Here is a 25,546-nt window from a genome sequence, read left to right on the forward strand (position 1 = left end):
AATGGGGGCTGTTTTTTTGTGGTTACATTTTTTCATACAACTCAAAATACAGGATACAGAGTAATAATGTCATCAATCTTGAATAATCATTCATAAGTCATTAGATTGGTATCAGTACATGTGCCCTCTTTATCAAAGGTCAATATTTTCTCATTATGCCAAACATCTGTGAGTCAAGACAGTTTTTTTTTTCCTAGCTCTTCCATCACTATCTGGAGCTTTCTTTAAACACTTTATTTGTAAGTCATAATATAAACTATGATTACTTCTTAGCCATGTTTTTATTAACAAGTGGAATGGAACTTGGCTGTAGTCTCAAGTTAGGGGTCTCCTAGCAACACAGTTACATTTGAAAAGTTCTGATAAGGAAGTAAAAACAAAGGCAGAATGTTCCAAAACAAATGAGAAAAAAGAGAAAAGGAGGGGGGCTACAATTAGTTACTCCTGGCAGGAACATCAGACCCATTCCAGGAGGCTCTCCCTTGGGTAGGGGTCCTTCCCTCAACTTCTGTAGTAACGTTTGTCACACAGACTCTACTGGAGGGGTCATGACACCTACAGCTCCCCAACTAGCCTGAGATCTCAGGAGCCCCGCCTCCCCACACTAGAATTTTAAACCGACTTGATCTCGTGCAGGTCTCGTGGAGGTAATCAGTGTTGCTGTGGGTTTGTGTGTGCAACAGCCATTTCCTATCCAAAGGACAGCATTTCAGCGTTTGATATCCCTGAGCCATAGTGTGTGTGTGTGTGTGTGTGTGTGTGTGTGTGTGTGTGTGTGTGTGTGTGTGTAGGGGCAGGATTCATAGCCATGTCCCACGTGTCTCACAGGTGCTTATTCCCAGAACTTTGAATGGTGATGTGGCCCTGCATTAACTACTGCCCATTGCAGTTAAAAGCTTCAGTTTTAGAAAACCGTGTCCTCCTTTCCCTTTCTTTAAGTTAAAAAAAAAAATGTATTTACTTAGAAGCATTCAGAATATCAACAAAACAGCTGCATTTTTAAAAAGTTACTGACTGGTATTCAGTTATCAGAACAATTATCTTCATATAAACTGCATCAGACAATGGGAAATTGAAAAAAAGAAAACAAACAGAAAACCAAAAAACTACCATTACCATATATAGCTTATTTTTTTCTGTGTACCAACAAGACCCTGCTTTAAATTTCCATGCCAGTCTATAACCCTCAGATTATACAAGGTATGGTTAATGGCTATTGAAAATAATACCAGGACAGGGCTATTTAAAGACACATTTAGTTCTATGTAAACTAAAAAAGACAATGTACTGTTTAAAAACAAATCTTACACAACCTTACATTTCAATTTTTTAAAAAAAGGAGTAACCTGTGTACAGCATGGTTAAATGCTTCATAGACAAAACAAACAAATAAACAGAAAAAAAAAAAACCAAAGAATCAAAACTGCACTGGAACCAGCTTGTCATCCCCTTTTCCTTTCTCTTCCTCATGCTCTTCATCCTCGTCATCTAGGTCTTGCTTCTTTTTCTTGCTCTTTTCAGCCTTGATGATCCCCTTTTTCTCTGCATTGGCTTTTTGCCTTTGTTTTATCTCTATAGGCGGCAGTGTCCTTTTCATATTTTTCCTTCAGCTGGGTGGCCTTCTTTTCGCAGGGCTGCTTGTCACCTGCTGCAGTGCTGTTCCACATCTCTCCTAGCTTCTTTGCAACATCACCAATGGACCAGCCAAGATGTTCTCTGTTGGCATAATATTTTTAGCTATATTATTTTGTCCTTATACCTTCTACCCTATTCCACCCTAATCCCTTCCAAGCCCCCAATACTAGGCAGGCATGAAAGAAAATTAGAGGAGAAATGGGGGTAGATCTCTTTCAGCCAACAAAATAGACTACTTCCTGGTGATTAGGGTCATTGCATTTCTTGGGGAAAGTTCAGTCTTCGGCTCATCAGGGTGTCTCCAGCTTCTTCTTGTCTCTTGTCTCTGGACCAGCAACAACAGCAGGAGGAACAACCACACCGCCTCTCTAGGGGCTCTTTTTATTCCCTCTCTAGAGTCCCCGGAATTAAACTGTCCTCGGAATTAAACTATCTTCAACTGGCAGAATCATGCACCTCCAGAGCATGCGCAGGGCAAATTGTCTGCTGCTGTGGACAGTCTGAAGCAGTTCCATATCCCGCACCTGGGATTAAAACAGAAACATGTTTACATAACTTGGTTTTTTAAAGACACCAAACTTCTTGCTCTAGATATCCTTTGGCTTTTGGGCTGTACCCAGAACAGAACAAGAAGTCTGAAGGAGGCCTCTTGGGTGCATTGGGTCCTTGAACTTTTCTGGGAGATGAAGGTTTTAATTTCTCTCTTATAACGAGCCTTGTCAGCCTTTGCCGTGTCTTCCAAGTTCTCTCTCTCTCTCTCTCTCTCTCTCTCTCTCTCTCTCTCTCTCTCTCTCTCTCTCTCTCTCTCTCTCTCTCTCTCTCTCTCTCGGTTTTTCGAGACAGGGTCTCTCTGTGTAGCCTTGGCTGTCCTGGACTTGCTTTGTACACCAGGCTGGCCTCGAACTCACAGTGATCCACCTGCCTCTACCTCTTGAGTGCTGGGATTAAAGGCGTGCACCACCATGCCCAGCTAGTTTCCCCTTTCTTTAGCAGATGTGGTCTTCACCTCTCTGAGCACTTCTTACAGAACTCTGAGAAGTTGACAGACACTTCCAGTACTTCTTGTGCTCCTCCTGGCAGGTTTGCACAAAGAATGCATACAAGGCCTTGTTTTCTCTTAGCTTCTTAAGAATCTTCTTTGCCCATGTTTTGTTGAATTTCTTCTGAGAGGCACAGCGTGGCCTAGTGCCTGTCCAGCTCTCACTTGCCCTAGCACTGTCTCTGTGGAGCTCATGTTCTCCTTTCCCTTAATCTTGATGGCTTTAGCTTTTCTGACGAAACTACTGGTAAAATTTATGATTATTTTTGATACTTTATAATGAAATATTTCAGATGTACATAACTTAATGAAACAGTATTTCCTAAAAAGTCTGCTGTAGTTACTTTCTCTTGGACATGATAGTGTGCTCTGACCAAGAGCAGCTTAGAGGAGGAAAAGGCTTATTTGATCTTACACTTCCAAGTCCCAGACATAATTGAGAGCATTTAGTGCAGGAACTCAGGCCAGGAAACTGAACCAGAAACCATGGAGGAATGTGCCTTGCCTTTTGGATCACTCACAGACTCATGGTTAGCTAGCTGTCTTATGCAGTCTAGGATGTCCTGCCTAGGGAATGCCTCTGCCCACAATGGGCGGGCACTTTTTCATCAGTTAAGACAAGTCAAAACAACCTCTCACATACCTGGTCACAGTTGGTTTGATTTGCATAGTCTCCAAATTGAGACTCCCTCCTCAGGTGAATCTAAGTGCTGTGAGTTGACACCTGAAGCTAAGTAGGACAGAGATTAATGAATAATGTTATAGAATCATAAACAGGGAATTGACCTGTTCAATTTGTAAGGTGGCCCAATCAGTATTAGTGTGGGACAAAAAGTTCCTTCTCTCACTTTCTATATTTAAGTAATTTCTAAGAATTTTGCCACTGGTGGTGACAGCTATTGAAGGCTGAGGAAGTGGAGTGGTGGGTCCTATCCTTGCCATGAGGCTGCAGCAAGTGATGGTAGAGTGTTGCTGTTAATGTAAAGGTAGGGCCTAAGAAATGTTTATTATTAGTTGTATAATTATTATGGTGGCATTTCTAACCCACTAGCAATTAATAAAAGCACAGACATCTATTATATTTTATTTTTATTAATTTATTCAGATTACATCTCAATTGTTATCCCATTACTTGCATCCTCCTGTTCCTCCTTCCCTCCCTCTTTCACCCTATTCCCCTCCCCTAGGTCTGTGACAGAAGGGAATCTCCTCCCCCACCATATGGTCACAGCCTATCAAGTCTCATCTTGGTAGCCTGCATATCCTTTCTCTGAGTGCCACCTGACCTCCCCACCAGAGTCCATGTCAGAATCAGTCCCCGCTTTCCACACATCTGTGTAGAATGTCTTGTCCATTGGCTAGATCCGGGTAGGGGTTTACTGTTTACTGTATGTATTGTCCTTGGTTGGTGCAGTAGTTTAAGCAGACCCCCTGGGTCCAGATCTGCCCGTCATGATGTTCTTCTTGTAGGTTTCTAGGACCCTCTGGATCCTTCTATTTCCCCATTCTCCTATAGTTTTTTCACCTAGAGTCCCAATAGGAGGTCCTCATATCTATTCCAATCTCCTGGTAAATGAAGACTTTCATGGGACATCCCTTTTGGGCTAGTGTCTGATTATAAGTGAGTATATACCATGTGAGTCTTTCTGGGTCTGGATTAACGCACTCAGTATGATCATTTCTAGTTCCATTTGTCTGCAAATTTCAGGATTTCCTTGTTTTTAATAGCTGAATAATATTCCATAGTGTAAATGTACCATAGTTTCTTTATCCATTCTTCAACTGAGGGACACTTAGGTTGTTTCCAGGTTCTGGCTATTACAAATAAGGCTGCTATGAACATGGTTAAGCATATGTCCTTGTTGTGTGGTGGAGCATCTATCTTCTGGGTACATTCCAAGGAGTGGAATAGCTGGGTCTTGAGGTAGCCCTATTTATTCCCAGTTTTCTGAGAAAGCGCCAGATTGATTTCCAAAGTAGTTGTACAAGTTTGCATTCCCACCAGCAATGAAGGAGTGTTCCTCTTTCTCCACATCCTCGCCAGCATGTGGTGTCACTTGAGTTTTTGATCTTAGCCATTCTGATGGATGTAAGATGGAATCTCAGAGTTGTTTTGATTTGCATTTCTCTGATGACTAAGGATTTTGAGCATTTCTGTAAGTGTTTCTCAGCCATTCGATATTCCTCTCTAGAGAATTCTCTGTTTAATTCTGAGCCCCATTTCTTAATTGGGTTATTTGGTTTGGTGGTGTTTAATTTCTTGAGTTCTTTATATATTTTGGATATTAGACCTTTGTCAGATGTAGGTTTGAGGACGCTCTTTTCCCAGTTGTTCTTTGATAGTGTCTTCTTCCTTCTCAACCTCATGAGGTCCCATTTATTAATTCTTGACCTTAATGCCTGGGCTATTGGAGTTCTGTTCAGGAAGTTGTCTCCTGTGCCAGTATGTTCCAGGCTCTTCCCCACTTTTCCTTGTAACTGATTTAGTGTATCTGGTTTTATGTTGAGGTCTTTAATGCACTTGGACTTGAGTTTTGTGCATGGTGATGAATATGGGTCTACATGCATTTTTCTATATGTACACATCCAGTTAGACCAGCACCATTTGTTGAAGATGCTATCCTTTTTCCATTGGAAAGATTTGGCTTCTTTGTCAAAAATCGAGTGACCATATGTGTGTGGATTCATTTCTGGGTCTTCATTTCAATTCCATTGATCAACTCTCCTATTGCTGTGCCAGTACCAATGCTGTTTTAATCACTATTATTCTATAGTACAGCTTCAGATCAGGTATGGAGATTCCTCTGGAGGATCTTTTATTGTACAGGATTGTTTTAGCTATTCTGGGTTTTTTGTTTTTCCATATGAAGTTGAGAATTGATCTTTAAACATGTTTAAAATATTGTGTAGGTATTTTGATAGGGATTGCATTGAATCTGTAAATTGCTTTTGGTAAGATGGCCATTTTTACTATGTTAATTCTCCCGATCCATGAGCAAGGGAGACCATTGCATCTTCTCATGCCATCTTCAATCTCCTTCTTTAGAGATTTGAAGTTTTTTTCAAATAAGTCCTTCACTTGCTTGGTTAGAGTTATTCCTAGATATTTTATATTGTTTGTGGCTATCATGAATGGTGTAGTTTTCCTAATTTCCTCCTCTGCATGATTGTCATTTGTATATAGGAAGGCTGATGACTTTTTTGAGTTAATTTTGTATCCAGCCATTTTGCTGAAGGTGTTTATCAGCTGTAGGAGTTCTCTGGTGGAATTTTGGGGGTCACTTGTGTACACTATCATATCATCTGCAAATAGGGATAATTTGACTTCCTTCTTTCTAATTTGAATCCCTTGATCTCCTTTTGTTGTCTTATTGCTCTGGCTAGAACTTCAAGAGCTATGGAGAAAGTGGCCAGCCTTGCCTGGTTCCCAATGTTAAAGGAATTTCCTTGAGTATCTCTCCATTTAATTTGATGTTGGCTATTGGTTTGCTGTATATAGCCTTTATTATATTTAGGTATGTGCCTTGTATCACTGATCTCTCCAAAACTTTAAACATGAATGGGTGTTGGATTTTGTCAAATGCTTTTTCAGCATCTAAGGAGATGATCATGTAGTTTTTTTCCTTTCAGTTTGTTTATACAGTGGATTACATTGATAGATTTCTGTATATTAAACCATCCCTGCATGCCTGGAATGAAGCCTACCTGGTCATGGTGAATGATATCTTTGATATGTTCTTATATTTGGGTTGCGAGTATTTTATTGAATATTTTTACATCAATGTTCATCAGAGAAGTTGGTCTGTAATTCTTTTTCTTTATTGGGTCTTTGTGTGGTTTAGTTATCAACATGACTGTGACCTCATAGAATGAATTTGGTAATGTTCCATCCTTTTCTGTCTTTTGGAGTAGCTTGAAGAGTATCAGTATTAGCTCTTCTTTGAAGGTCTGGTAGAATTCTGAATTGAAACCATCTGGCCCTGGGCTTCCCCCCCCCCCCCCGGGAGACTATTAATGACTGCTTCTATTTCTGTAGAAGAAATAGGACTATTTAATTTGTTTATCTGATCTTGATTCAATTTTGGCAAGTAGAATCAATCAAGAAAGTTGTCCATTTCCCTTAGAGTTTCAAATTTTGTGGCATATATACCTTTGAAGTAGGACTTTATGATTCTTAGTATTTCTTCAGGGTCTGTTGTTATGTCTCCCTTTTCATTTCTGATTTTGTTAATTTGAATAGTGTCTGTCTTCATTTTAGTTTGGCTAATGGTTTATCTATCTTGTTGGTTTTCTTAAAGAACCAGCTCCTGGTTTTGTGGATTCTTTGAATTGTTCTCTTTGTTTCTAATTTATTGATTTCAGCCCTGAGTTTGATTATTTCCATTTGTCTACTCTTGGGTGTTTCTGCTTTTTTTTTTCTGGAGCTTCCAGATATGTTGTTAAGTTGCTTATATGGGATGTTTCCAATTTCTTATTTTGTTTTTTTGTTTTTTTGTTTTGTTTTTGTTTTGGTTTTGGTTGTTTGTTTTTTTTTTTTTTGAAGTTCTTTTTTATTTTATTTTATTTTATTTATTAATTTATTCTTGTTACATCTCAATGGTTATCCCATCCCTTGTATCCTCCCATTCCTCCCCCGCCCCATTTTCCCATTATTCCCCTCCCCTATGACTGTTCCTGAGGGGGATTACCTCCCCCTGTATATTCTCATAGGATATCAAGTCTCTTCTTGGCTACCTGCTGTCCTTCCTCTGAGTGCCACCAGGTCTCCCCCTCCAGGGGACATGGTCAAATGTGAGGCACCAGAGTACGTGAGAAAGTCATATCACACTCTCCACTCAACTGTGGAGAATATTCTGACCATTGGCTAGATCTGGGAAAGGGTTTAAAGTTTACCTCCTGTATTGTCCTTGGCTGGTGCCTTAGTTTGAGCGGGACCCCTGGGCCCAAATCTGCCTATCATATTGTTCTACTTGTAGATTTCTAGGACCCTCTGTATCCTTTTATTTTGCTATTCTCCCATGTGTCTCTCATTTAGAGTCCCAATAGGATGCCCTCCCCTCTGTCCCAGTTTCCTGGTAAGTGAAGGCTTTCGTGGGACATGCCCCTTGGGCTAGTATGCAGATATAAGTGAGTATATACCATTTGATTCTTTCTGCTTCTGGGTTAACTCACTCATTATGATCATTTCTAGCTCAATCCATTTATCCACAAATTTCGGGAATTCCTTGTTTTTAATAGCTGAGTAGTGTGCTGTGAATTTTCCTCTTAGCACTGCTTTCAAAGTGTCCCACAAATTTGGGTATGTTGTTCCATCATTTTCATTGAATTTCAGGAAGTCCTTAATTTTTTTATTTCTTCCCTGACTCAGGTGTCATTAAGTAGAGAGTTGTTTAGTTTCAATGTGTGTATAGGCTTTTTGTTATTTCTGTCGTTGTTGAAGTCCAACTTTAGACCATGGTGATCTGATAGGATACAAGGTATTATTTCAGTCTCCTCAAATCTGTTGAGGCTTGCTTTGTGACCTACTATATGATCAATTTTGGAGAAGGTTCCATGAGGTGCTGAGAAGAAGATATAATCCTTTGTGTTTGGGGAAAAGTTCTGTAGATATCTGTTAGATCCATTTGATTCATGATGTTGGTTGGTGTCATTATTTCTCAGTTTAGTTTCTGTTTCATTGACCTATCCTTTGGTGAAAGTGCGGTGTTGAAGTCTCCTACTACTAATGTGTGGGGATCAATGTATAGTTTAAGCTTTGTTAATAGTTCTTTTACAAATGTGGGTGCCCTTGTATTGGGAGTGTAGATGTTTAGAATTGTGACGTCATCTTGGTTGACTTTACTTTTCATGAGTATGAAGCATCCTTCTTTATCTCTTTTGATTAATTTTGGTTGAAAGTCTATTTTATTAGATATTAAAATGGCTACACCAGCTTGCTTCTTGTGTCTGTTTGCTTGGAATACCTTCTTCCAGCCTTTTACCCTGAGGTAATGTCTATCTTTGTGGCTGAGATGTGTTTCTTGAATGCAGAAGAATGTTGGGTCTTGTTATGCATCCATTTAGTTAGTCTGTGTCTTTTTATTGGAGAATTGAGACCATTGATGTTGAGAGATACTAATGACCAGTGACTGTTAAGTTCCTTGATTTTGATGTTGGTTACAGTAGAGTGTTTGTGTGATTATGTTTTTGCCATGGTGTAGTTAGCTATTTCCCATGTAATTTTGGTTGTAGCTTGTCACTTTGGGTTGGAGGCTTCCTTCTAGTAACTTTAATAAGGCCGGATTTGTGGATAGGTACTATTTGTTTGAATTTGTTTTTGTCATGGAATATATTGTTTTCTCCATCAATGGCTATTGATAGTTTTGCTGGGTGTAGTAGTCTGGCCTGGCATCTGTGGTCTCTTAGGTTTTGCAGGACCTCTGTCCAGGCCCTTCTGGCTTTTATGGTCTCTGCTGAGAAGTCGGGTGTAATTCTGATAGGTTTGCCATTATACTTTACTTGGCCCTTTTACCTTGCTGCTTTTAATACTTTTTCTTTGTTCTGTATATTTTGTATTTTGATTTTTATATGACAGGAAGATTTTCTTTTCTGGTCTATTCTATTTGGTGTTCTTCAGGCCTCTTGTATGTTTATATGCATCTCCTTCTTTAAATTGGGGAACCTAGTGTTCTCCAGGTCTTACAGTCTGTGGCTCCCAGTGGGGTCCTTAGTCTCCTTCCTGTAGATCAGATACAGTGTGTGTTTGGTGCCACCGTCTTGGAATCTCCCCATCTGTTATATCTTAAAATAGCCTTGGTTCACCTTGGGTGGGGCAGATACTAATCCCCTAAACTACCTCCCATATTGGGGCAAGTATTGCATCTCTGCCCCAATCCCATGGCATCCGTTTCTAATAATTTTGTTGAGCTACTTCCCATCTATAATCCCAAATACTTGTTAATGTTAATTATCTGGGCTGAATCCTCCATCCATGGCAGCATGTGCTTCTTCTCCATCTAACCCATCGCTATAGCTGTCTTTCTCCTGTTTTGTCTCTCCTCTTCTCCCCAAGATCCTTCAGTCCCCTAGCCTGTGAGCCTTTGCCACGCCTACCACACTCTGCCCAGGTATCAGCTTTTTATTGGTCAAACAGGGAGGCAAGGTTACAAACATCATGTGGGTTATGTGAGTGTCTGCTTGTTTGAGCAGCAACCAGATATTGGGGGACAATAATCAGCATCAGAACACATAGTGCCAGACCAACTCCAAACAGCAGTGTCTGGGAATGGGTTCACTGAGGAAGACTATGCATAAGAGCACATGCTCCATAGCAAGTTCCCATGGAGCTGAAGAACGGGATTGATGGACAACAGTTTGAAGAAACAATCTGAACTCTGAAAAGCTCCCCAAGGCCACCTCCTAACACATTCTTTTTTGTAGGCTTCAACTTTTACATACCTACTTTATTTGAGGTTCTTTAATTCTTACACTTCCCTTCCAACCCATTTTTCCTAGATAGGAGAGAAAAGAGGTTAATGGGAACAGGAGAAGTAGACCTTTTTGGACTCAGTTCCTAGGAGCAATTCCCCTGGCATACGTGGCAGGATTTCAGCAGACCAGCAACTCAACCAAAGTTGCTGCTGGAACCTGGAACAGCAGCTGGAACCCAGGAGCCCTGAAGCATTCTCTGGAGCAGTTCTCTCTAGGAGAGTCTCGAAGTGGAGTGATGAACAGCCAAACAATACCAAGACTCAAAAAACCCCACCTCCTGTTTTGGGCTCATATACATATCTCCTCTCAGAGTCTGCACTAAGATGTGTTTCAGCTGGCAAAACCCAAGCCCCCGCACGAGGTGGTTCGTCTTCTAGTGGATAAACATCACCCGTTCTTTCACAAGTCTCTTCCCCATTCCACACTTGGGATCAAAACAAAAACATGTTTATATCCACTATACCTGTTGAAGAGGACTCTGAGTTATTGAAGTCCGTCTGTGAAGACAGGTGAACAGTGGAAGATAAACCCTAGAACTGAAGATTCCACCTCCAGCTGTGGCATTCATCTATTCACTGGCCAATGGCAGAGTGTCCCTACCTCCCCTAAAGAGCGCCATTCCCTGGTACCTGTTATCAGAGCCATGATGCCACAACTAGCGTGACCACTCATCACTCTGCATCCACTTTGTGTCTCTAAATTGTGTAGGATTCTGTAGTCTTTTGATTTCTTTCCAAGAACATACAAGGAAGCATTTCACTTTTTAAGATTCAAAGCCATTTTAAAATATGCAGTTGGTTAGCCAGTTGGTCTCTGACACCAGTATTAGTGGTTCTTTTCATTCCTTGGGCCAGTTTCCTAGGCAGCTTTATAACTACACAAGTCATGCTTTTACACAGTTATTCCCCCAAGTTAGAAATAGGTTTTGAGGGTGCGTGTGTTGTGCCTGTCGATTAGCTAAGGCTACAGCTAGTCTTGACATGCTTCAGATTGATCTGGACTTCATTTGTAGACCAGGCTGGCCTCAAACTCACAGTGATGTATCTGCCTACCTCTGCTTTTCAAGACAGAGTTTCTCTGTGTAGCTTTAGCTGTCCTGGACTCACTTTGTAGACCAGGCTGACCTTGAACTCATAGAGTGATCTGCCTGCCTTTGCCTCCCTGAGTGCTGCATAAATCTTTTTAATTTCACAAATAAGATGGTTTCTGTTAATTTGCTTTGTTTAAAACAATATACACAAAATTATTTGCCATGTTATATAACTAAAATGCTTTGAAGCATATAATAGTTTATTGTGTAACTTATAATTTGTTGAATTATTCATTTAGATCTTGTTTGTGGTCCTGCTTAACATAACTATTTTTAATATTTAGAAGAGGCCTTTGTGTATTTAAACTGTGTCCTAATACTTTCAATATTATTCTTGAAATTAAAGAAGGAAGTTCTTTTTTTAAGAGATTTGTTTATTTATTTATTTATATGAGTGCTCTATCCGCACATATGCCTGCATGCCAGAAGAGGGCATCAGATTCCAGTATAGATGGTTGGGAGCCACTGTATGATTGCTGAGAATTGAACTCAGGACCTCTAGAAGAGCAGACAGTGCTCTTAACTGCTGAGCTGTTTCTCCAGCCCCAAGAAGGAAGTTCTTAAAAAAAAAAAAAAAAAAGGAAGTTCTTCTCTTGATTTAAACTGTGGTTTTATTTGGCGTTGTTTCCTATTGGCCTCACAGACATTATCATTCTGTTTGAGGAGTTTAATCAACATTTTCAACCTAACTTCCACTGACCACTTTTGGTTTTGGACCGGAGAGAATGCTTGTTATTCTTGCTGAGAATTTAAATAGCTATGCCTAATACATTAAAAACTATTATAAGACATGGAAGCAAGAGGATTTCTTATTTTAAACAGGAAAATGCCCTTTTGCATTTATGTAATAAGTTACTCCAAAAAAAAAATATAGCTGGCTGATTGCTCTTTTCAGTTAGCGTTTAATTATGCAAAAATAGAGAATCAAACTTGCATTAGACATAGCCTTTATTCTGTTATAATCCCCTTTTGTCCAGAATTTTCTACTCCCTCTTTATATTCCTATGGAGTATAAAAGTAACAAATAATATCTGAGAAATTCCTCATGTGACTCCCACCTATATCTAAACTCTAATGCCATACCATCAGTATATTTGAAGATAGCCGTTACATAGTTTAGAAACATGTTCTCTAACTGTGCCACCTTATTTCGTAGACACTCACTTTTAAACCTAAATGCAGTTAAGATTGTTTATATTCCTGAGTTTATCCATTAGCCTTTTTAGCACTCTCCATTTTTGATTCATTTTAACAAGTTGCTAATAATTGCAAAGATAATAGAATCGTGTAACCAAAAATATTTTTCTTTCCATTTACAAGTCTGTTTTTATTAATTAATTAATTTACTTTTTAGAACTAGAAAACAGTTCCCAGCATTCACTGTGTCATTTCCTCACCCTGAAGTTTCATGGAGCCACCAAAACACTGAAGGTATGCTTTCATGAGCAGCCATACTGGGTCCAGTAGAGTCTTGTAGACTGCTGTTTCTGTTCCAAATCCAGTAGAAATGAGGCTGGACAGGTCTGTCCCTACTCTCAGAATAGTGAGTCTTTCTTGGATACATTCTTCTCTCCGTCTGTTCCTCTGAATAAGTGGTAGCAGATAATTTTGAGAGATCTGGTTGTCTGTATCTAGTCTGTTTATATTTTCAGCTGTATATTTGTTACTATCTGCCAGTGATTGCTTTAATAAATTTGATTCCAGATGAAGGCCTGTAAGCAGTTTGTGAGTAGTAACCAGATTATCAGACAAGGCCAGCCAACACTCATTATTTAGGTAGATTTTGGATGTCTGCTCTATCTGCATTGATGTCTGAAAAAACAAAAGATGCTATGTCAGCTCCAAGTCAGGAGCCAACCAGCATATCTCCAGCAACCGTAAATTGTAAAGGTTTTCCTGCAGCAAACCCATTCCCTCAGGAGTAAGATAAGACTGGTATTCTCCTAAGTTGAGGCTCAGAGCAGAGTTCTTCAGGTGGGAGCCATGATTTGAGGCTGAAGGTAAGTGAGATTGCCTGCGTCTTAGCTGTAATTGTAAATCATGCGGGTAGAGTAAGGCCAGGCATGATCATGGATGCTTTATTAACCATTGTGTAGAAGTAGGGGAGTTGTTGAAAAATGCTGCCCTGAAGAATTTGTTGTTTTCATCCCATCTTCGTCTCTTGATGCATGGCGTTATCTTGCCTTCTTTGATTCCACATTGTAGGGGAGGCATGCACCCCATTAAATTGGGGTCCTTTGTGCAGATTTCCTGCATGTGATTATATTGAGTATGGGCTTATGGGCCACAAAATCTCCAGTGACCCATTCCTTGAGCTGTGGTAGTGGAAGAATCATGTAATAACAGGGAAGTCTTGTGCGCATATGTTTGCAATGGTTTAGTTTGGGAATACTCATGCTTGCAGTTTCCACCAATGGAAGTGTCTGCGGTCTGCCTTTTTTGTGTGGTACCTTGACGCAAAGGAGTCACAGGACCTAGGGTATCCTCTGCTTGCAAATTGTATCGTGTCTACTCTTGAGATGATGTAATTAGTATGGTAGTCCAGGCTGAAATTTTAACAGACTGGGAGGAAGCAAGTATGTGGTGTTTCTGTTGTGTAGATCCAGAGGAATTGGGAAGACTATCATTTTATTGGTGTGAGTGTATGCATGGTATCACAACTCCAAAACTCTTCCTCATTTGGCAAGCATATTTTTGGGTTTTAAAGATGGGTTCTGTATAATTGATAATTAGTGGGCCTGTTGTTCTTTTGGGTTATAGTTCTCCTTTAAAATGTGTCAGTAAATATAGTTGACAATTTATAAATCTTCTGAGAGTAGTGCATAAAAAAGACTGGTAGGAGGGTACTCCGTTATCTTTTCCATCACTTAGACTTGTTTTGTTGGTGGTGTATTAAACCTTGAATAGTGGTGGTCCAGTTGAAGTTGGAGTCATTGATGGGCTGTGAGGCAATTTGAACAGACTTGCCCTCCCAAGTTCAGTGTGAGTTGGGTGATTTCATTGAAAAGTCATACCATATGTAAGAGGTGACATTGGTATATTAATCCAATTTGCATGGGTTGGTACCTATCACAGAGATTCTTTTATGAGGGTTGAGGCCTTTTGCATCAAAAATTGTGGTGGTATATAGACGGTGTCTGTACAAAATATAGCTGGCTATGCTACATTATAATCTGAGTACTGTAGAATACCATACAGGCACAGAATATCTGGCTGTCTGCATGGGTTCTCACTATCATAAGATGTGAAGGGTTGTGGCAGTGGGATAGTCAAGATCAGTGGAAACCTGTAATGTCATATCCCAATGCTGCAATTTCCGTCCAGTCACTAGTAGGTTGAAATGAATAAATTTCTGCCTCCCATATCAGGTGCCTATTCCATCTGTGCATCTTACCATCGTAGTGTGGGTTGGGAAATTTGGCCAAACACAATACAGTTATATTTGGCTTATTCATTTGTGGGTATTGTCCAAAAGTGAATATGGACATTCATATGGTGGTGACATTACATTCCATGAGAGAAAATGCTTTCATAGTGTTCTCCTGTCAGTTTCTGGGTCAAAGGTAGAGTTGTGCCAAATCATAGTTCACGTGGGTTTGTTGTGGTTGATGTTGATGTCTCATCAATCAAATAACCTGGCTCCTTTTTCTGCTTTCAATCTGGATAATTGTATATACTTTCGTTTGCAATCCTGGAAGTTTTACTGGACAGGGTTCATCTGCCATATGTATGGGGCGAAGAATACTGAGAAGAATTTTGGGTTTGCTTCTATTTCACAGTCAGATATGGAGTTTTCTATGCCTGTCATCTCAAATATTAGTCGCCCCTTCATTGTTCTTCATTGTAAGGTGGAAGGATGGTTTAAGAGATATTTCTCTTCAGCGGACCTTGTAGGCTGATGCTGCTGTGATATTTTGTGTTAAATGACATTTATTCCCTTAAAATTGGTGTTTTCAGCTTCCGTCTTGGTCATCGGTTACTATGGCTCTCAAAATTGATGTAAAGTAGACTTGTCTTTCTCCGTTCATCACAATAGCTATAATAAACTGTTTTCCCAATAGCTTCAAAATGAGCATATTAAGCGTAGAATGGATTTCTGGCATGTGTGAGGTTTAGGATAAAGTGTTCATGGTCCCAGAATTCTGGTAGAAATCCATCCAAGATGTAGTAGGAGAAGTCACAAATGTCATACTTTACTCTTGGTTAACTTGTCATTGAAGCTGCTACGACGGTGGCTGCTTCATTCACTGTTCTGGAGCTACGCTTGTTGATGAAGGTGACAGTTCCTTCACCTCTGATGGCGTTGGCGAAAAGAGCCTGAGCTTGATGCGCTGTGATGTTAGACGTGCAGAATTCAGTAGGAGAATTCCTGCTTGTTTTATGGTTCTTCTTGCTGTAAGTAGTTTATTGTACATATCTGGAATAATATAAATGTATATGTAAAAAATAAAAAATGTTTAATAAAAAATACACTAAAAAAAAAAAGGATTCAACAGGAGTTCCAGGAACAATGGCCTGGTTGCCTTGGCCTAGCAGATGGATACCATGGTGTTGTTACATCGTGTGTTCTCTTTTATTTTCTTGTGAAAGTTTCAATGAGGCATAGAATGTATGTAATTTATTATGTCCTTGCCTTACCATCTGCTATTTTCTCCTCTGTCTGGGCAGAAGGTATGATGCCCAGTTATCACCAGTACTGAGTAAATTAATCCTGAGACGATTGCTAACCTTATGAAAGTGTAACTCCAATATAATTGGGCTAGGTTCTAGACATATTATGCTTGTAAGTCATCTAATTTTCTAAGGTTCAGATTTCCTTTCTCATCTGTGGTCTAGATTGTATTGCCTGTTCTGGGTGCTATGACTACTGTGTCTTTTAAGTCTCAAGTATTTCTGTCCCTATAAACAGGTTGTGGCAAACTATTCTGTGTGGTCTGGAAATATCTAGTAGTTGTTCAAGCTCTAAGTCTAATTTAATAGCTTCTTCTAAGGGAGACGCTCTATTCAATCTTGGTCCAGTAGTTAACTCATAGCAGGCAATTTCATTAGCCCTTTTCAAGGGGGTATCTTTGAGTTGTAGTAACTTGATTTTAAGCAGTCCATTCCATCTTTCTATATTGCCAGCTGAAGTTTGGTTATGTGCCAGAGGAAAGTCCCATTGTATGTCCATAATCTAGGACCACCTCTGGCAGTCTCTAATGGCCTACTTACAGGCCTGCCAGTATACCTTAAGGTTCCTTTTATCAAACCATTGGAACAAAGCCCGTGTGCCTGTAAATCCCAATGTTTTATGTAATCCTAGGATTTCGTCCTTACTAATTATGATAACATTCTCAGATTTCTTAATTTTTGAATCTGGCTTTCTTTTAATAGTTATTTTCATAGCATTGTCCTGATTTAATTTGGCTTTTCATTTCCCCTCATTTTTAGTATTAGGGTTAAACTTTTAAGTTTATCATCTGTGTGATATGTGATCCTTGCTGAATTACTCTGAATTTGTTCCCTAGCAAGTTTTAGTATCCTAGTCTTAATTGAACGTGATGCCAATTTATCCACTATTTTATTATTTTTAGATGTCTTGTCTGTCTTGCCTGTGGGTGTCTACATGGGCTGCATAAATTTTGATATCAGGCTAAGTTTTTCCACTTCCATCCATGCCTCCTTTAACCAAATATCTTTTTTCATTTATCTGCCAGTTAGTGGTTTTTCCTTTTGATGACCATAAGCTAGTTATACCATTACATACACACCATAGATCAGAGAAGATAGAGACTTCCTTTTTGCCTTAACTGTTTGTCTTATAGCCAATATTGCTACTATTTCAGTGTATTGTGCTGATTTGGTGGTTTCTTCCTCAGTGATAGCCATTCCACCTCTTAGTCTATAGGCTGCCATTCTCCATTTAGTTTTGATTCCATCAGTAAACCGTATGGCAACCCAATGCTGTGACTGTTTCTGTTGTTCCCCACAGTCCAATAGGTGCCTCTTTTGAGGGAGGGTTGAACAGTTTAGGGATGGGGATTTTAGGCAACTGAGCTATTTTCTGAGTCCTGGAATGTACAGACTCCTTTGCTACCATATCCTGGGCGTGAAGGAATTCATATAGGTACCATTTCCACCTTTTCATCCATGGTCAAGCCTATGAAGGACTCTGTCTTCAAGCAAGTCCAGTCCATCATTGGAATGGGCACCCGTATGGCCATAGGGTGGTTGGCAATGACTTAGTGTAGGGTTCTTCGTGCTTCATAAAATATCCAGATTTGTTTCTCAGAGAGTATGTAGTCTTCATGTATGGGAAACACTTGCACTAGAAACAAACAGGCAAATGTTGCTGGACTGCCTTTCACTTTATGAAGAGTCCCTAGTTGCCATATTCACCAAGAAATATGATATCCATAATTAGGGTGTCATTTGGTTCAATATTGGTGAGGGTTGCATGCTCAGAGATGAGCTTATAGACTGTCTCAATAGCTTCTCTTTGTTCCTGTCCCCATTGGAAATCAGGCGTCTTTCTAGTCACCCTGTAAAGGGGTTTTCTAATAATCTGTAAATATGGTATGTGGTTTCTCCAGTATGGAAACATACAAATTAGGTATTGCATTTGAGTATTGTCCCTGGGTGGGGGGATATTTAAACTCTTGTGCAATACACTATCTGGGACCTTGTGTTCTTTAGATGTTCATAACACACCTAGACATTTTGGTGAGGTATCTGGCCCTTTCGCCTTGTCTTTAATAATGGTCCAGCCATTGTGTACCAGGATATCAATTACTGACTTCATATAGTTTTGAACAGTGTCCTTATTGTATCCTTCAATCAAAATATCATATACATAGCTTAAAAGTAGGCAGTCTGATTTGGGTAGCTTTTCCAGTGACTATCTTAGTGTCACATGGGCAGTGATTGGGCTATTCTTGCAACTTTTAGACACTTTTTAAGATCTATATTGTTTATTATTCCAGGTAAAGTAGTAATCTCCCCAGAGCCCATATGGAGTGGTATGCTAAAGAACATACCTGATAAGTCTGTGGTGCCAAAGAATTTTGGGTTGTAATTTCCAATCTTTAAGAATAGTCTGCTACATCAGGTAAATTTCCTGGTGATTGTGGAGAAAGCTGACTACTGTTTATATATTCTATTGTGAATGTCCACTGATCATTTGGCTTCTTTATTGGCCAAACAGGACTATTGAAGTTAAAGGATTGTGTAGGTTCAATATTATTTTCCTTTAATAGTTTATTTAAAGTGTCATTGATGGTTTGTTTTATCACTTTACTTGACAGGGTATTGCTTGATAAATAATCCCTTAATTTTAGGGAGTTCTATAAGAATTTGTACTTGGGTGATGTTAGAGCCCAGGGGTTTAAGTTTTTAATGTAATGCCATTTGGTGTTGGTAAATATTGTGAGAATATTTAGAGATAGATTATAGGCTAATAATTCTATATTTTCTATTCTGTTTTAAATGGTCTTCCTGCTACTCTTCCAATAATTACATAATTTTTGGAGGTTTGGCAGGGGTAGGTAGAGGTTGCAAATTGTCACCCCACTCCCTGTATCCATCATCCAGTTTATCACTTGGACCATTTCCTCTGATCTTTCTGACACCTGTAAGAAGCATCTAGAGTTCTTTCTTGATTCTGGAGTGGTTGAGTTCATACATTGTTTGGCCTGCCTAGGATTCTGTTTCTAAACTTTCCTCCTGGGGCTTGTCTTATTGGTATCTGATCTTGTCTTCCAAATTATCTTATATCCCCAATTTTCTTAAAGAATGGAGGGTTGGGTTGGGGTGGTAGTTTTGCCCTGCTTTTGCCTAAAAATGGCCACCTTTGATGGGGTTTTCCATGGCACTGGTTTGGTTCGATTCTGTACATTAGACTGGAGGGATACTATCTTATCTGCCTCTAGTTCTCTAGTCTGCTTGAAGAAGTTAAGAGTTTCTCCAACAGTTTGACAATTGGCCAGAGTTGATGTCAATGTCATTCTCAAATGTGGAGGGGTGCCCTTAATTAGAACTTTCCTCATGCCAGGGAGCAGAGGTGATGCTTGTGGCTGGATGGCAAGCACGTGGTCTTTGGGAAGGTGGAAGAAGCCATGAGCATCGTGGAAGCCATGGAGTGCTTTGGGTCCTGGAATGGCAAGACCAGCAAGAACATCACCATTTCTGACCATGGACAACTCTAATTCTTTTCACTTTTGGGCATCTTACCCACCAGATCATTTCTTCTGTAGCTCAGGAGAGTACCCCCACCCCATCAGCTTGCAGTACCCTGTAATCTCTGCTTTTCCTGAAGTTCTTTGGATTCCATATTTTCCTCATTCCCTTCCAAGTCTCACTGGATTGCAGAGTTAAATTTATGATTATGAATACAAAGTAAATAAGAAAAAAAAAGAACTAAAAAAGTAAACAGTAACAAATAAAATAATCCAATAAAAATGGGGTTCAGAGCTAAACAGAATTCTCAACAGAGGAATCTTGAATGGCCAAGAAGCATTTAAAGAAATGCTCAACATCTCTAGCCATCAGGGAATTGCAAATCAAAACAGTCCTACGATTCCATCTTAATACCTGTCAGAATGGCTAAGATAAAAAACTCAAGTGACAGTACATGCTGGCAAGGATGTGGAGCAAGGGGAATACTCCTTCATTGCTGGTAGAAGAGCAAACTTGTACAGACACTTTGGAAATCATTCTGGAGATTTCTCAGAAAAAGTGGAATAGCTCTACCTCAAGGCCCAGCTATACAACTCCTGGGCATATACCCAAAAGATACTCTACCATACAACAAAGACATTTGCTCAACTATGTTCATAGCAGATTTATTTGTAATAGTCAGAATCTGGAAACAACCTAGATGTCCCTTAACCAAATAATGGATAAAGAAATTGTGGTACATTGATACAATGGAATATCACTCAGCTAGTAAAAGCAGGGAAGTCGTGAAATTTTCAGGCATGTGGATGGAAATAGAAAGATCATCCTGAGTGAGGTAACCCAGACCCAGAAAGACAAACATGGTGTATACTCACTTAAAATCGGATTTCAGCCATATAGTACAGGACAAACATACTACAATGTACAGACCCAAAGAAGATAAGTAACAAAGAGAATCCAAGGGAGGATGCTTAAATTTCACTGAGAAGGGGAAACAGAATAGACAGTGGTAGTGGATGAAGAGACGGAACAAGGTAGGAGAGGGATTGTAAAGAGAAATGAGGGTGGAGATCAGACTTGGGAGAGCAAGAGTGGGAGGATAGAAGGCCTATAGAGAAAAGAGAAATTGAGCGGGGCATCTCTGACAAGCTGGAGACCTAAGTCAGAGTAGGCTTCTGGGAGGATATGAGGGGGACTCTAGCTGAGACTTCTAGTAGCAGGAGCCATGGAGACTGAAGAGGACACTCTCTAGCTAGATAAGATTCCTAGTAGAGGGAGGGGAACACAACCTACCCACAAAAACTTTCACCCAAAAATTACCCAGCCTACAGGATGTGCAGGGATAAAGATAGAGCAGAGATTGAGGGAATGTCCAACCAATCCCTGGCCCAACCCAAGACCCACCCCATGGAAGAGAGCCAACCCCTGACACTATTAATGATACTCTGCTATGTTTGCAGACAGGAACCTAGCAGAGTTCTCTGAGAGGCTCCACCTAGTAACAGTTCCAAACAAATGCTGAGACTCACAGCCAAACATTGTGTGAAGAGTAGGGAGCCTTGTGGAAAAGTGGGGGGAAGGAGAAAAGCACCTGGAGGTGACAGGAGCTCCACAAAAAGAGCAACAGAGCCAACTAACCTGGGCCCAGAGGGGCTGTGGCAGCTGAAGCAGCAACCAAGGACCGACCATTCATGGACTGGACCCAGGCCCCCTACACAGATGTAGCAGATGGGCTGCTCAGGCTTCATGTGGGCCCTCTAGTAAGGGAAATGGGGGATGTCCCTGACATGGACTCTGTTGCTTGCTTTTTAATCACTTTCTCCTGATGGGACTACCTTCCCAGGCTACAGAGGAAAAGGACACATTCAGTCCTAATGAGACCTGATGAGATGGAGTGGGTGAGTCGGGAGGGGATCTTCTTTTCTGAGGAATAGAGGAGAGGGAAGGGAAGAACAGGGAGGGAGGTTGGGACTGGGAAGAGAGCAGGGAAGGGGCTATGACCAGGATGTAAACAAAACAATTAATTAATATAAAAAGAAAGAGCACGCCTTTAATCCTAGCACTCGGGAGGCAGAGGCAGGCGGATCGATATGAGTTCGAGGCCAGCCTGGTCTACAAAGCGAGTCCAGGACAGCCAAGACTAACACAGAGAAACCCTGTCTCAAACAAAACAAAATAAAAACAAAAAGAAAGAAAGAAATTTCAGTTTGTAATTAGTGTTTAAATGTTAAGGAAACAGTAACTTTCACGTTTTTGTGTATTAGGTGCTTGTGTATGTGTGCACACACATGTTCACATGTGCATGTTGAAGGTTGGAGGTTGAGATCAGATATCTCTTCCAGTTCACCTTAAGATTTGAGATTGGGTCATTCACTGAATGTAGAGCTTGTGATTGGCTAGCAAGCAAGCGCAGAAATCCTCTTGTCTGTAACCAGCTGGTATGTGGATGATGGGGATTGAACTCAGGTCCTCATGTTTGTGTCACAAGTACTTCACTGAGCAAGCCGTCACCCCAGCCCCTCTAACCATATTATTTCTTTCAAATATTTATTTTTCTGTGAAATAAAATCAATATAAGACACTTGATTAATTATCAAGCTTTTGAAATGTCAACTGGTGTCATAAAATGCTAATTATCCTTCTGATGAGATTGTTAGAGACAATGGAGAAGGATGTCTTATTGTTTATAAAGTTTTCTTTATTATTTAAAGGAATTATAAAGTTTTTAAAATTCTCTCAAGAATCTGACTGTTTAAATAAAAAATGTACCCTTTCTTCAAAGATAATTAAAGCAATATTTCATTCATTAGTATTAACATTAAAATTTTTATTTATGTATATGGCTGTTTTACCTGGATGTTTGTCTTCATGTTCATCACATGTGTGCAGTGCCTGTGGAAGCCAGGAGAGGGCGACAGATGCCCAGGGACTGAAGTTACAGATGGTTGTGAGCCAACATGTGGGAACTGAGACTCAAACTTGGATTCTCTTAAAGATTAGCAGTGCTTTTGATCACTAAGCCATTTTTCTAGCCCCCACTATTAATATTTTAATGACTTCAGATATGGGTTGTAGAATGCTTGAAATAAAAGGTTCTAAAGGAATAATGTTATTAAATATTGGTTCTAAAAGAGTATAAAATTAAATATGGCTTATTTTTACTGATCATCTTGTAAAGGAATAGAATGTCATGATTTTAATCTTTTCTTAAAATTTTTATTTATTTTTATGCACATGGTCTTTGGTTACATGTATATCTGTACCGCTTGTGTGCTTGGTGCCTGTGAAAGCCAGAAGAGGGTGTCAGATACATTAGGACTGGAGTTACAGACAGATGTGAGTTGCCGTGTAGATGCTGGGTGCTGGGAATTGAATGTACATCTTTTAGAACAGCAGCCAGATTTTTGTTTTGTTTTGTTTTTGTTTTTTCAAGATAGGGTTTCTCTGTGGTGGCCATGAGTGTCTTGGAACTCTCTTTGTAGACCAGGCTGGCCTGCAATTTACAAGATCCACCTGTTTCTGCCTCCCAAGTGCTGGGATTAAAGGCATGAGCTGTCATGCCCAGCCTTAGCAGCCAGATTTTAATTAACCTTCTTGATTTGTGTATTTTTATTATCAAATGGCAAGGTGAAGCAAAACACCAAAGACCAAAACAACTGAAGTAACCACTTCTTACGTTGTCCCCACCCCTGCATCCTCTGTTCTCCCCCCCTTCCCCCACGCCCGCCCGTGCAAAAAAAACCCTGAGATTTTCAGATGGTGTTTAGCAGGTATATTAATGCTTAGTTTCTTCCCTGTAAATCAGTGTTATCTGTAAGGATGTATTTGGAGATTCAGCAGACAACCACTTCTTATTTTTTGTTAGCTATTTAGGTTTTGTCTAATGTTCTCAGACACGACTTGAAGCATCAGTGAATTGTGGATTCTACCCAACTATATATCAGATTTCTTGTGGCTTGGTGGTAAAATGAAGGTGGAAGGCAGAAGGGTTCTAGAATAGGAGAAAAAAATCTTTTCTTGATCATTCTTCAATCTAATTTGGTGTGAATTGCTCTGATCCAGTTCCACTCAGAGGCAATAGGCTAAGAACAGATAATAGAGTTGAAATCTCAGAGTCTAGATGATCCCTGATTCTTCTTGGCCCCACATGAGGCACTCACATCTAACTCCAAATAGCTTGAATCATGTAAGCTCTATTACCTACCACAGAGGAGATGGTAACTCTTAGGAAGTAGTTATAATTATTCTTGTGCTATTATAAATCCTTAGAATAATGCAACAAAAACAGAGGTTTGTTTTTAAGCTAAACTAGGCTTAAATAGTTACAGTTCTGTTTGGATTCATATTGTTTACCACTCTAATTGGCAGTTAGACCTGGGATAGTAGAGCCTAAAAACGAGGCCGACTAACCTCTCATACAATAGCCAACTTTATTTAGAGCATCAGATAGTTCATACCCGGAGGGCTAGGAAAGGCCATATGAGTAAAGTTCTCATGAGTTCAAGCTGTGTACAATCACAAGGACAAGCTGCATGCAGCGAAACATGTTTCTCCGTAGAGGCACATAAACAAATAACAATAGCCAGGTGTGATTAATAAACTAAAATAAACTCACTGCTGTCTGTTATACCTGGGAGGAACAAGAAAGCACATTACAGGAACAATTCCATATTCTTATTTTTGAAGAAACTGAGGTCACAAGACCCTTGTCTTGGTTTTGTTTTTAGTTTTCTTGAAAGCACCCAGAATTCTCCTTGCACAGCTCCAATTCATTCACTCATCAATAATGTTCCAACACCACATAATCTTCTTCTTTCTCTCTCTTCTTAAAAATGAAGAACCATAGTGTCTGACTTAACCCTGCTTAGTCTTGATCTTAATGTGTATGTAGTCTAGGATGACTTTGAACTTCTGACCCCTCCCTGAGTGCTGGATTTCAGGCCTGCACAGCCTCTCCTAGTTTAAGGGTGTAAGGCCTACTAGGCATAGAACCCAGGGAAAGCAGTCTACCAGTTGAACTATAGCCCCAGGCCAAGAAAGGAAGAAGTTTATTATTTTCTAAATAATAATGTTTACATCAACAAATTGGTATATTAATAAAATGTTTGCTATGTCTGTTGAATTGTTTAAGAAAGCTCAAGTGTTGTTGTTATAAAATGCTGATTGAGAAGGGTGTATTTTGTGGTTCAATAAAGCTAGAATAAATACATACTGTTCTCTCCTAGGACCTGACGCTGAAAATTGTGAAAATTTGCCACATCCAGAAAAGGTTGGTGTTATGTAACCAAAATTGGTTCTGTAGATTGTGGGTTTATATTTTTTAAAAAATCATGTTGATTAAAGTTTCAAGCTCTTTTAGACTCTGCTCTAGGCAGTAATCTGAGTAAATCGCATCAATAGCTAGAAACTTATTATTTTTTATAATTTTGGTAGTGGGGAGTGGGGGGAGGGTGGAGCTGAGACAGGGTCTCTCTTTGTAACACTGGAACTCTCTCTGTACACCAGGCTGGCCTTGAACTCACAAAGATCTACTTGCCTCTGCCTCCCAAGTGCTAGGATTAAAGGCATGTACCACCACTACCCAGCTATAATATTTTTTGAAATTATAATATAATTACAACATTTCTTTGCCCCCCCCAACCTCTCCCATGTACTCCACCAGCTCTCTCTCAGATTCGTGACCTCTTTTAAAAATTTGTTTTTATACTGCATATATGTAGGCCTGTTATCTCAACACTCAGAATGGTCAGAAGTTCAGTGTGTGTGTGTGTGTGTGTGTGTGTGTGTGTGTGTGTGTGTGTGTGTTATTCCTGTGTATATTCCTAAATGTACTACAGCTTGCCTAGTTCGTCGTATAATGTTACCTGTATGTATTTGACCTCAGAGCTGATCGCCCTGGGGAAGACCATTCCTTCCACTCTCAGCATTCCCCAGCTCTCTGTAGTTCCTTGTGTAGGGTTGAGCCCCCCATAAACTATACCCCTTCCATGTTAACATGTTCAGTGATGTCACCGTTGTTCAGGTCTTGCTGATGAAACTTTATGGGTGTGGCTTCGCTGGCATTTCTAGGAGATACAGTCTCACAGCAACTTTTCTGTTCCTCGGGCTTTTTCAGTCTCTCTTCCTTCTCTGCAATAATCCCTGAGTCTTAAGTGCAG

At 39.9% G+C, this 25,546-nt stretch overlaps 1 protein-coding gene across 1 annotated transcript in view; it reads left to right on the plus strand.

Annotated features, from left to right (window-relative positions):
• Positions 1-25,546, plus strand: part of Ankrd31 (ankyrin repeat domain 31) — a 140,384-nt gene that overhangs the window by 17,446 nt on the left and 97,392 nt on the right. The window contains exons 5-6 of the mRNA XM_051172275.1: positions 12,589-12,665; positions 24,614-24,657. Coding sequence (XP_051028232.1) covers positions 12,589-12,665; positions 24,614-24,657 — 121 coding nt within the window. The remainder of the gene's footprint in view (positions 1-12,588; positions 12,666-24,613; positions 24,658-25,546) is intronic.

This window comes from Acomys russatus, chromosome 30 (genome assembly GCF_903995435.1).
Source record: "Acomys russatus chromosome 30, mAcoRus1.1, whole genome shotgun sequence".
Taxonomy (NCBI): domain Eukaryota; kingdom Metazoa; phylum Chordata; class Mammalia; order Rodentia; family Muridae; genus Acomys; species Acomys russatus.